Source organism: Clupea harengus, chromosome 17, assembly GCF_900700415.2.
Source record: "Clupea harengus chromosome 17, Ch_v2.0.2, whole genome shotgun sequence".
In the NCBI taxonomy this organism is placed as follows: domain Eukaryota; kingdom Metazoa; phylum Chordata; class Actinopteri; order Clupeiformes; family Clupeidae; genus Clupea; species Clupea harengus.
Genome location: NC_045168.1, coordinates 25001 through 37500, shown reverse-complemented (window position 1 = coordinate 37500; position 12500 = coordinate 25001). Strand labels below are relative to the sequence as shown.

At 42.5% G+C, this 12500-nt stretch overlaps 1 protein-coding gene across 1 annotated transcript in view; it reads right to left on the bottom strand.

Annotated features, from left to right (window-relative positions):
- Positions 1-3103, bottom strand: part of hacd1 (3-hydroxyacyl-CoA dehydratase 1) — a 22786-nt gene extending 19683 nt beyond the window's left edge. Inside the window, exon 1 of the mRNA XM_031583993.2 lies at positions 2927-3103. Coding sequence (XP_031439853.1) covers positions 2927-3045 — 119 coding nt within the window. The 5' untranslated portion in view covers positions 3046-3103. The remainder of the gene's footprint in view (positions 1-2926) is intronic.
- Between the last annotated feature and the right edge of the window lie 9397 nt (positions 3104-12500).

Below are 12500 nucleotides of genomic sequence, written 5' to 3'. Positions count from 1 at the left end.
ACCTCACTATCTAATCTAGATAACATATTAACATTGTTTATAATGTTAGTGTTGTGTGTAACACGGTGATTTTAGCATAACAAGCTAGCTGGTCAACTTATTTGACATACGTTATTAGAAATTATAAGATTGCCCTCTTTACAACTACCACCATAGATAGCTTGCTCATCGATTGTAAACAAGTGACTACGTCTAACATGTTAAATTAGATAATCTCGATATCAGTGCCAGCTTGCTGATTTTACCAGATCATAACGATCTCAATTTTGGAAATGTATCTACCTAATGTTAGATAGGCTAGCTTGTAGGGAACGTTACCTCATCTCTGAAAAGCAAGCTAACAATGGCCAGGTCAAGGACACAACTTACTTTCGTATCACTGTCAGCAGTCGGTGGTTTCCCAAATAAATTATAGATTTTTTTATATTTTGATGCACCTTCCTCCAGACATATTTTCTTTTTCTCCATTTACGTTTTGGTGCCGATGACATGCTCTCACTGTCAAAAACGACTTTGTCTGCCAGCCAGTGATGCAAGTGTTGAGTAGGCGCACGAGAACGTACGTTAAATGTAAGAATCATCATCCTAAAAATCCACTTCGGCTGTGTAAGAACCCATTTTCAGGCGTTCATGAGTCAGGCGGAGATCTTTCCTTACATTGGTCTTTCGAAGTCCGTAAGAACACATTTCAGAAGACACCATGAGTGTGAATACAGATCGCAATCAGTAGTATAAATATCAGTCAATGATTTATGAAGCATATACTATAGTCAATGCCGCGAAGTGAAAGTGAGGGCCAATGAGAGATAGATGTGGGCCGGTATTTTAGACCACCCCAACCCCGCCGGCCCACCGGGGATTCCCCCGGTATCCCCGATGGCCAGTCCGCCCCTGGACCTGGCTACCCAGAGAGGAGAGGCTGTGCTCCTTCTGTAACCAGGGAACAGTAGAGACGGAGCTACACTTCCTGATTTACTGCAACCATAACCAAAGTCTTAGAGACTATTATTTTGACAAAATAACACAAATATTCCCAGAATTCCAACATCTAAATGATCTGGACAGACTCTCAGTTCTACTGGGAGAGAGGGAGGACTGCTGTAGACTGGCAGCAAAATATGTATCAGCCTGTCATGAGCTCCACAATAACATGAACCCCCTGTCCCAGATAACTAATATTTAATGTTTAATAATTAACAATGAACCTGTTATATGTTTCTATACCACATTGTTACCACCTATAACTTATTGTTTGTTTTTATTTATTCATGTTTATTGTGCTTGTACATTTTATGTAAACATGCTTTGGCAACGTTGTATTGTATGCAGTCATGCCAATAAAGCCTTTTTTGAATTTGAATTTGAGAGAGAGAGAGGAGAGAGAGAGAGGGGGAGGCAGGGAGAGGGATGGAGACAGTTGGTCTGTTGGTTTTCCTTTCCCAATACTGTAGACACTACTATTGATCTGTTGCTTTGCCTGTTCTAATACGGTAGATACTATTGATCTGTGATCTGTTGGTTTGCCTTTCCCAATACTGTAGACACTACTATTGATCTGTGATCTGTTGGTTTGCCTTTCCCAATACTGTAGACACTACTATTGATCTGTGATCTGTTGGGTTGCCTTTCTAGTATGGTTCTCCTTAAAGGTGGTCTTTGCTGGTATGGTTCTCCATAAAGGTGGTATTTGCTGGTATAGTTCTCCTTAAAGGTGGTATTTGCTGGTATAGTTCTCCTTAAAGGTGGTATTTGCTGGTATAGTTCTCCATAAAGGTGGTATTTGCTGGTATAGTTCTCCTTAAAGGTGGTATTTGCTGGTATAGTTCTCCCTAAAGGTGGTGTTTGCTGGTATAGTTCTCCTTAAAGGTGGTATTTGCTGGTATAGTTCTTAAAGGTGGTCTTTGATGGTATAGTTCTCCCTAAAGGTGTCCCTTGCTGGTATGGTTCTCCTTAAAGGTGGTATTTGCTGGTATGGTTCTCCTTAAAGGTGGTATATGGAAGCGCACATGGGGAATTAATTTTGCTCTGGAGACAAAAACAAAGGGACCATTTAAACCAACTCCATTCCAAAACAGCTCAGCTGGCCAGGTCTCCCTGATGAAAACTGTTCTGACTTTATCTAAACTAATCTCGCAGAGATTCGCGGTTTGCCACCAGATACACAGGTCCTCAGGTGTTGCTTGATAGCCTGAAGTCACGCGCAATATCACAACATGCTAAGCACTAAAATTGGGATAAAAAGAGGTGGATGTGATGGAGGAACACGATCTTCACCGAGGGCAAGTGTGAACCCACACCATCCACTGATGGCGCATTCTTCTCTCTGACAGAGGCGATACAGTGAGTACGAGCAGTATAGGGTCTCTGTTCGAGTCAATAGTTTAGTTATACTTTTAAAAACCAACGAGGTAGTGTAACGCTACGTAACTAGTTTGTTGTTAGCGTAAGGACTAGAAGACAAAGTATTAGTGCTAAGGCCGTTGGTCAAATCTGCCGATTGAGCATAATTCTCCATTCGGCAGCACAGCTCTAATGACAGCGAGCCGGCTATACTTATCCCGCAACTGTCCCAGCAGCGGGCGTGACGCGCCACAGGGCGTTCGACCGTATTTGGAAAGACTGAATGCGCTCCGACAGTTGCACGGAAAGCGCTTTTATTACTACCACACATTGGCACACGTTATTCTTTACAAAAACATTCGCTGAAGGGGGTACGACGCAATTCAGTCCAAAAGTTTGTTAGTGAAGCTTGCCAGTGTGGCAGGGGGGAGAAGTTTACAGCTCGAGCGAGCGCTCAGAAACTCCCGACCTATAAACAGCAACACGCGCCGGCACGCGGTGTGCCAGGAGGAGCCCAGAGTGTAGTTTTTCAGGGAGTGCGCGCGTGAAGCGGTGGGAACATCGCGGGTCGATTTCAAGCACCTACCCGGCCGTCATGGCGATGTTGTAGAATGTCAGCCATGCTGTCGCGATGGCGCTTTTTGTTCTCCTTTTGTTGTTGTTTTCCTTCTCCTCCACCGAACTTTCCTCCTCGCCAGACGCCATGCTGCCGGGGGTGGGAGAGTGGGACAGTCAGACACGGCTGCGCGAGAGCACAGCTGACAGCTGGGGCAGGGGTCACGAACCCCCCTCTCGCGCGAGTAATGGTCCTGAAACGAGTGCGTGGCTGAAGTACAAAATCACAGTAACCGTGTGTTGAAACCAGGGGGAACGCGCTCGCTCTCCCAGTAACGGCGTATTGAAAGCGTTGGTTTGAACTTGTCGGAATACGGTGGCGCACTGAAACCAGTGGCGGGAAACACGGAACACATTCTGGCCACCGGCAGTGGCGCCGCAAACATCAAGAGATTCTCTCAGCCGCAATTTTAGGACAAACTTATTAATATCTGCCTAAAAATAGGCCGCATTTCTGGTGACATGAGAGAGGAAAGTTAAGAATAAGTGGTGGGGCACATCCACTGGGGGGGGGGGGGGGGGGGGGGGGGACTGTTTAATGTACACATCCACTGGAGCACATAGATATAGTATTCAGTGTCTGGGTAGGGTGACCAGATTTCCCAGACCTAAAACCGGGACACTTTGCGCGCGACCGTAATGCTTGTGCACGCACGCTTTTTATCCTGAACATGTGCCCAGGTCAGACATAGACATTGATTTTGCCAACAGCACACGTAGGCCTACTGTTCACAACATAATGGGGTATCTCAGTTATTATTCATGCATTTTCTATGTAGCCTACATATCTAAGAAAAAATATTAAAAGACATTGAGTGAGTTTTGTGTGGGACAGGGGCGTCGTTAGGCCTATTTTAGGGGGGCTGAAGCCCCCCTAAAATGTTCTTCAGCCCCCCCAAATCATTTGGCATTATTGGCTTAAAAAAAAAATTTAAATAAAAAAAAATTAAACTATTGTTTCTCACACGGACAAGTTATTTATAACTCTAACATGCTACTTATGTGCGTGCGTTCTGGTTTGTATGTTTACTCCCCCTTCAAATTATAATCCAATAGCCTTTCATCATACTTTACGATATAAACCCCGGGCACTAGTATCGTCTCTCGTCAACGACAGCCAGTATTATAGACAAGGAGTTCAAAGTAAATGATGCACGGAGTGAAATTGTAAGTACAAGAAGTTACAGAATGTGGCTATCTGTAGTTGTTAACGAGTGTTACCTGCTTTAGGTTTACTTGATATGAGGCAAATGAAAGCGAATATTGTAGTGGGCTATGTTAAAACTAAGCTAGCTTGCTACTTTGTTAGAAACTGTCACTAGTTAGCAAGAGTGTGAACGAGCGAATTCGAAATACAAGAAATAACTATCGACACCTCTCTATTCTTTGCATTGATATATCTCTCTATTATTTCAAAACAATATTATCAGTCCCTATAGAATGTTGTTATTTATAATCAGTTAATGCTAGTGAAAACGAAATGTCATAGTGTCCCTCATAACGCTATTGTACCGGTATATCATCCAATTCATTGACCAGATGGATATAAGAACATTCTTTAGGAGAGGTGGCAGCTCCGCCCAGTCAGATGAGAGAGAGAAGCAGGAGATTGACAGGGCTGAAGGAGCCGGTGTGATGGAGGTTAGTGGTCTACAGGTCTAGAAGGAAATGAGTGGAGTTTTTTTTAATTTTCTTCTACTGTGGTAGAACTGTATAGGCATTTGTTGTCAGGCCTAGGCTACTCCAAGGGTTAGCCTAAACTAGATTATTACATGATATTTTTATGCCAAGTCATAAAATTGGCTTCTGGATTTCGAGCAGTTAATGTTTCAATGTTTGAACTTATCTTAAAGGGTCATGCAGAAGGAGAGGCTGAGGCAGAGAGTCAGAGAGAGGAAGAGACAGACCAAGCAACTGCAGCAACTAATGATTTAGGTGAAAAAGACACAGGGCCCAGACCGGTTAAGCTGAAGAGCTACCCACAGGACAGCTTTGGTGCTCAGAACAGGTCATTTCACCACAGCTGGTATATTTGTGTTGTCAAATTTCACTATGACCCTGTCATTCTGTCTCTTGTGTTATCATATACTGAATGCAAGCAAAACTACAGAGCAAAATCACACTCTTTCTGATTAAACCAATCTATGAACTGTCTGAAACAATGGATTTCAGCGGCCCCAAATGGGCCTTAAAAAAAAAAAATTGCCGCGTGCAAACATGCCACTCCCCTTGGGGCTAAGCCCCCCCATTCTTTGAATCCTAGAAACGCCCCTGGTGTGGGACCAACTTCATTTTTCAGAATTAAAGCATTCTTTTGGAAAATGTACCCACTGAACTTGTGAAAAAGTTTGTGAAAAGGTATTTTTCATTGCATGGCAATAAACAAACTATTTTGAACTGCTGCCACAGGCTTGAACTAAAGTTATGGTGACACTTTACAGTAAGGGTACATGAATTATGAATTATTATTGTGCTTTACTTCATTCCTTTATATCTTATGAATCATCAGGAATTGACATGAGTTCATAGCCTCTCATTCATGACCTCATACATGAACAACACATCAACTAAAGCATTAGGTGGGTACATTATTAGGCACAAGTTGTGTTCAAATCAGAATTTGCGCAGTGATGACATTGTTTTGCATAAAAAGAAATAATCATGATCATACTTATTAAAGCACAATTCATAATGATGTGCCGTACCTAATGCTTTAGTTTTGTTGTTCATTTATGAGGTCACTGTTGAAAATGATGATTGTAAAACAGTGCCGTGGTGGTCATAGAGCAGAATTGCAGCTACAATTGTCATTGGGCCTGTGTGCAGGGATGGGTATCATGTAAGGTCAAGCATCATGAAGGCCAGGGTGCAGGTCAGGTGCAGGCCAGTGGAAAGTAACAAGCAGTCAGGAGGGGGGGTCACTCACTCACACCCATCCACCCACACACATACACACACACATAAACACATACACACACATAAACACATACACACACACACATACACTCTCACACACACACACATACACTCACACACACACACACTCGCACATAAGCACACACACAAGATGATGGCAGTCAAGGTCAGATCAGGCCTCCAAAAAAAGTGATACCAAGCAAATTGGCAGGAGGGTCTATCTCCCTCAAAGCAAAAGTTCCCCCGCAACAGGTGAGCGAGAATATTCTGAGTGGCCAAAAGCGTAGATAAAATATGAGGAGATATAAGGGAATATTCTGATTGGGTCAGTATAGATGGAGGTTGAAGATCGTGACTTGCAGAAAGTGGGGAAATATGAGTATAAAAAGTAAATGCATTGGGTGTTTTAGTCAGAGCTGCTCCATGGACCACCACTCTCGTTTTGGATGAAATGTCTGCAAGGATGGAATAAAACTTCAGTTTATCGCACTCTGGACTTCTGACTCTGATTGAAAATTTACTTTAAGATTTGGAAACAGTTGTTAATTCGCTACAACATCACGAATGACAAATGAACACGTCAATTCCTGATAATTCATGGGATATTAAGGAATGCAGTAATACATAAATCATTAATGACATAATGCATAATATTACATATACTACATCAATGAATTCATGCGTGAATTCATGATAATTGTATCCTGTACCCTTAGCGTAAAGTGTTACCAGTGTTATTCCAACAACACACACACCCTATTGGAAACATTCATTCCGTATATTTGTTAGAGGAGTGAATTTGCTGAAGTATCATTTTATTGGCTAACGTCCCCTCCTCAGCAGCCCGCTTGAGCTCACCACTTCCAGCGCTAACATTGCAAAAATAGGTGGCTACGCTGCTAGCCCCGGCCTCTACCCACCTGGGGTTATGTTTGGCTGTTTTCACATGATCTTTCACATCTGCGCTACCAGTGTCTGGGGGGTGTGTGTGTGTGTGTGTGATATAGTATTCAGTGTCTGGTGTGTGTGTGTGTGTGATATAGTATTCAGTGTCTGGGGTGTGTGTGTGTGTGTGTGTGATATAGTATTCAGTGACTGGGGTGTGTGTGTGTGTGTGTGTGTGTGTGTGATATAGTATTCAGTGTCTGGGGTGTGTGTGTGTGTGTGTGTGATATAGTATTCAGTGTCTGGGGTGTGTGTGTGTGTGTGTGTGTGATATAGTATTCAGTGTCTGGGGTGTGTGTGTGTGTGATATAGTATTCAGTGTCTGGGGTGTGTGTGTGTGTGTGTGATATAGTATTCAGTGTCTGGGGTGTGTGTGTGTGTGTGTGTGTGTGTGTGATATAGTATTCAGTGTCTGGGGTGTGTGTGTGTGATATATTATTCAGTGACTGTGTGTGTGTGTGTGTGTGTGTGTGTGATATAGTATTCAGTGACTGGGGTGTGTGTGTGTGTGTGTGTGTGTGTGTGTGTGTGTGTGTGTGTGATATAGTATTCAGTGTCTGGGGTGTGTGTGTGTGTGTGTGTGTGTGTGTGTGATATAGTATTCAGTGTCTGGTGTGTGTGTGTGTGTGTGTGTGTGATATAGTATTCAGTGACTGTGTGTGTGTGTGTGTGTGTGTGTGTGTGTGACATAGTATTCAGTGACTGGGGTGTGTGTGTGTGTGATATAGTATTCAGTGTCTGGTGTGTGTGTGTGTGTGTGTGTGTGTGTGTGTGTGTGTGATATAGTATTCAGTGTCTGGGGTGTGTGTGTGTGTGTGTGTGTGTGATATAGTATTCAGTGTCTGGGGTGTGTGTGTGTGTGTGTGTGTGTGTGATATAGTATTCAGTGTGTGTGTGTGTGTGTGTGTGTGTGTGTGTGTGTGTGTGTGTGTGTGTGTGTGTGTGTGTGTGTGATAGTATTCAGTGACTGTGTGTGTGTGTGTGTGTGATATAGTATTCATTGTCTGGGGTGTGTGTGTGTGTGTGTGTGATATAGTATTCTGTGTCTGGGGTGTGTGTGTGTGTGTGTGTGTGTGTGTGTGTGATATAGTATTCAGTGTCTGGGGTGTGTGTGTGTGTGTGTGTGTGTGTGTGTGATATAGTATTCAGTGTGTGTGTGTGTGTGTGTGTGTGTGATAGTATTCAGTGACTGTGTGTGTGTGTGTGTGTGTGTGTGATATAGTATTCGGTGTCTGGGGTGTGTGTGTGTGTGTGTGTGATATAGAATTCTGTGTCTGGGGTGTGTGTGTGTGTGATATAGTATTCAGTGTCTGGTGTGTGTGTGTGATATAGTATTCAGTGTCTGGGGTGTGTGTGTGTGTGTGTGTGTGTGTGTGTGTGTGTGTGTGTGTGTGATATAGTATTCAGTGTCTGGGGTGTGTGTGTGAGTGTGTGTGTGTGATATAGTATTCAGTGTCTGGGGGGTGTGTGTGTGTGTGTGTGTGTGTGTGTGTGATATAGTATTCAGTGTCTGGGGTGTGTGTGTGAGTGTGTGTGTGTGATATAGTATTCAGTGTCTCGGGTGTGTGTGTGTGTGTGTGTGTGTGTGTGTGTGATATAGTATTCAGTGTCTGGGGTGTGTGTGTGTGTGTGTGTGTGTGATATAGTATTCGGTGTCTGGTGTGTGTGTGTGTGTGTGTGTGTGTGTGTGTGTGTGTGTGTGTGTGATATAGTATTCAGTGTCCGGGGTGTGTGTTTGTGTGTGTGTGTGTGATATAGTATTCAGTGTCTGGGGTGTGTGTGTGTGTGTGTGTGATATAGTATTCAGTGTCTGTGGGGTGTAAGATGATGTAATGATGAAGATGATGTAATGATGAAGATGATGTCATGATGAAGATGATGTCATGATGAAGATGCAATGTACTGTACTGATGAGCACATATTTGGTAATATATAATATTATATTTCAGTACAAAATGATTTGCATTAACTTGAGACAGCTTGGCCCATAAGGGGGTACGTGTTTACACTGGATTATTAAACAAATAACAACACGTTATTAAGTGGCCCATAAGGGAGTACTTGTTTACACTGGATTATTAAACAAATAACAACACGTTATTAATTGGCCCATAAGGGAGTACTTGTTTACACTGGATTATAAAACACGTTATTAATTGTGGATGTAGACGTAAACTGATTTTAAGTGAAAATAAAAGTAACCAACCATTTAAAAAAAAAAAATAGAATGTAGATAGATAGAACACACACACACACACACACACACACACACAGACACACACACACACACAAACACACAACTGCACACACACACACATCTGTTTCTTTTTCCAAACCTGTCTTGGACACTTTCTAGATAGATAGAACACACACACACACACAACTGCACACGCACACACACATGTTTTTTTTTTCCAAAACTGTCTTGGACACTTTCTTCCCTTTCTGCGCCCATACACACACACACACACACACACACACTACTGCACACACACACACACACAAACACAAACGAACACACACATGTTTCTTTTTCCAAACCTGTCTTGGACACTTTCTTCCCTTTCTGCGCTGGCCCTGCCTTTCTCTGCCAACATGGGAAGGATTTTGACTTTGCAAGAATCAATGCAAATGTCCAGTGACCAGTGATTAACCATAACCCTAACCCTTGCCAGAGATTTGAATAGTTAACACAACAGACCTGCCATCATGTCTGCTTCTCTGGGCTAAATCTCACGGCTAATTCAAGCTACAACTGTACATGTATACACATTTTACATTTACACTGATGGCACACTGCACATCAGGAGCAATTAGGGGTTAAGTGTCTTGCTCAAGGACGCTTCAACAGGGAATCGAACTAGCAACCTTCTGCTTTCTAAACGTCTTCTCTACCTCCTGTACCACTGTAACTTAAGCATCAATCAAATCACAGAAAACTATCATCTCGTAGGAAAGTTTAAAATGTAAATACCCGTGGTCAAAAAAGTATGGAAGTATAGTTTTACTCTGGAAGGGGAAATGTGATAGAATTTAGCTGAACTCAGATTTGGGTGACCTTTGGTTGACCTTTGGTTGAAGTGAAACAACATGTGTCACCCGTGTTCAGTCAGGGGTGTGTGTGTGTCAGTCAGGGGTGTGTGTGTGTCAGTCAGGGTTGTGTGTGTGTCAGTCAGGGTTGTGTGTGTGTCAGTCAGGGGTGTGTGTGTGTCAGTCAGGGGTGTGTGTCAGTCAGGGGTGTGTGTGTGTCAGGGGTGTGTGTGTCAGTCAGGGGTGTGTGTGTGTCAGTCAGTGGTGTGTGTCACACGTGTTCAGTCAGGGGTGTGTGTCAGTCAGGGGTGTGTGTCACATGTGTTCAGTCGGGAGTGTGTGTGTCAGTCAGGAGTGTGTGTGTGTCAGTCAGGGGTGTGTGTGTGTCAGTCAGGGGTGTGTGTGTGTCAGTCAGGGGTGTGTGTCACACGTGTTCAGTCGGGAGTGTGTGTGTCAGTCAGGAGTGTGTGTGTGTCAGTCAGGGATGTGTGTGTTAGTCAGGGGTGTGTGTGTGTCAGTCAGGGTTGTGTGTGTGTCAGTCAGGGGTATGTGTGTCAGGGTTGTGTGTCAGTCAGGAGTGTGTGTCAGTCAGGGGTGTGTGTGTGTCAGTCAGGGGTGTGTGTGTGTCAGTTAGGGGTGTTTGTGTGTCAGTCAGGGGTGTGTGTGTGTCAGTCAGGAGTGTGTGTGTGTCAGTCAGGGGTGTGTGTGTGTCAATCAGGGTTGTGTGTCAATCAGGGGTGTGTGTGTGTGTGTCAGTCAGAGTTGTGTGTCAATCAGGGGTGTGTGTGTGTGTGTCAGTCAGGGTTGTGTGTCAATCAGGGGTGTGTGTGTGTGTCGGTCAGGGGTGTGTGTGTGTCAATCAGGGGTGTGTGTCAGTCAGGGGTGTGTGTCACACGTGTTCAGTCCGGGGTGTGTGTGTCAGTCAGGGGTAGGGATGAGAATTGATAAGATTTTAACGATTCCGATTCCATAACGATTCTTGCTTATCGATTCGATTCCTTATCGATTCTGTTATCGATTCTTTTTGGGCAAGGAAAAAAAAAGAGTACAAACGGGTTTCTTTACATTCATTTTCTTTTATATAATATTCTCTGAATAGATGATGCACCGCATATACAGTATGTATGTATACATTTACATGTTTTAAATAACCAAAAACAAACTTAAGAATAGGTTAACAAACTCTCAAAGTAGGGTCCAGAGACCCATAGCCTAGGGATCCTTTTCCTTGATGGGGTAATAGGGGGTCCCAACAAAGTAAAAAAGTATTTGTTTTGACTATAATTCCAACCATAAGTAACAGAATGTATGACTGATTTGGTAATAGGTTTCATACAATTTTTGTAATAAAACATCTAAACTCAAAAATCTAATCAGATGGGGGAGCCTGGAAAATAATCTTATATACTTGATATACCAGAGTTTGAGAACCGCTGTGCTAAATAATATTTGAACTTGCCAATTACAGTGCTGTTTTTTTTTTTTTTTAAGTGTATTCTCAGTGAACTAACAATACAACTGACATAAACAAATAGTGAAAGCTGGTTTACACAATGAAACCAATGGCACTAACACAATAGACTGTTAGAGTTTACCTTCGATATTACAGTTTTTCTCGATTGCTAACACACATTTTTTTAAAGCATGCCTCGTTTCCTCAAAACTCTAAACACAAATCCCAAAACCACTCACACAAAATGCAAAACCCTTTACAGTTTTTCTCAATTGCTAACACACATTTTTTGAAAGCATGCCTCGTTTCCTCAAAACTCTAAACACAAATCCCAAAACCACTCACACAAAATGCAAAACCCTTTATACATCCTGCAAAAGGCAACTTTGCTTTCAAAACAGTGTTATGTCACCTCAAAAGGGTACTTTGTTTTCTAATGACAAACACAGCCCATTATATGAGTAGACATTCTAAGCATCGATTGAACACTGATGTGCTCAATGGAAAACACTACTATGAAATGGGAAAACACCAGTATGAAGGCCTTATCAGGAACATTATGTTACTATACGCTTACTCCTGTAGTAAAATATAACTGTATAATGTTTTTACGCAAATATAAAACAACACACAAATATACAGTAACAACTAAAATATTTCTTTATTTTTTCCAAAAGTGCTGTAGCCTATACATCACAGCAAACACAAATGAATGTGTAAATGATTTGCACAGAACAAACAATAGGATATAGGCCAGTACAGTCAACAAAAAAAAGAAAGAAAAATGTAAAATAAAAAAGGACAAAAAACTACTGCATCCTGTTCTAGCTCAAGACAATATTGACAATGTGCTATCAGAAATAGAGCTACACAGTGTTGTGAATGTTGTTGCATTTTGTGTGAGTGGTTTAGGGATTTGTGTTTAGAGTTTTGAGAAAACGAGGCATGCTTCATGTGTGTAAGCAATCGAGAAAAACTGTAACATTGGATTGGATTGCAATACAGTACAGTAAATGTGTCAGTGCTGATAGGACGCAATCAGTTGTGGAAATGTATATGACTTGCACATAGTCATAGCATAACTGTTTGACTGTCGGAGTTTCTGACAAAAGGCACCCTGTACACCTGCTTTATTCTCAAGGTGTTCCGCCTTAGAACACAGTCCACTGTGGCTAGGCTCACTGTATTGATGTTTAGGAAT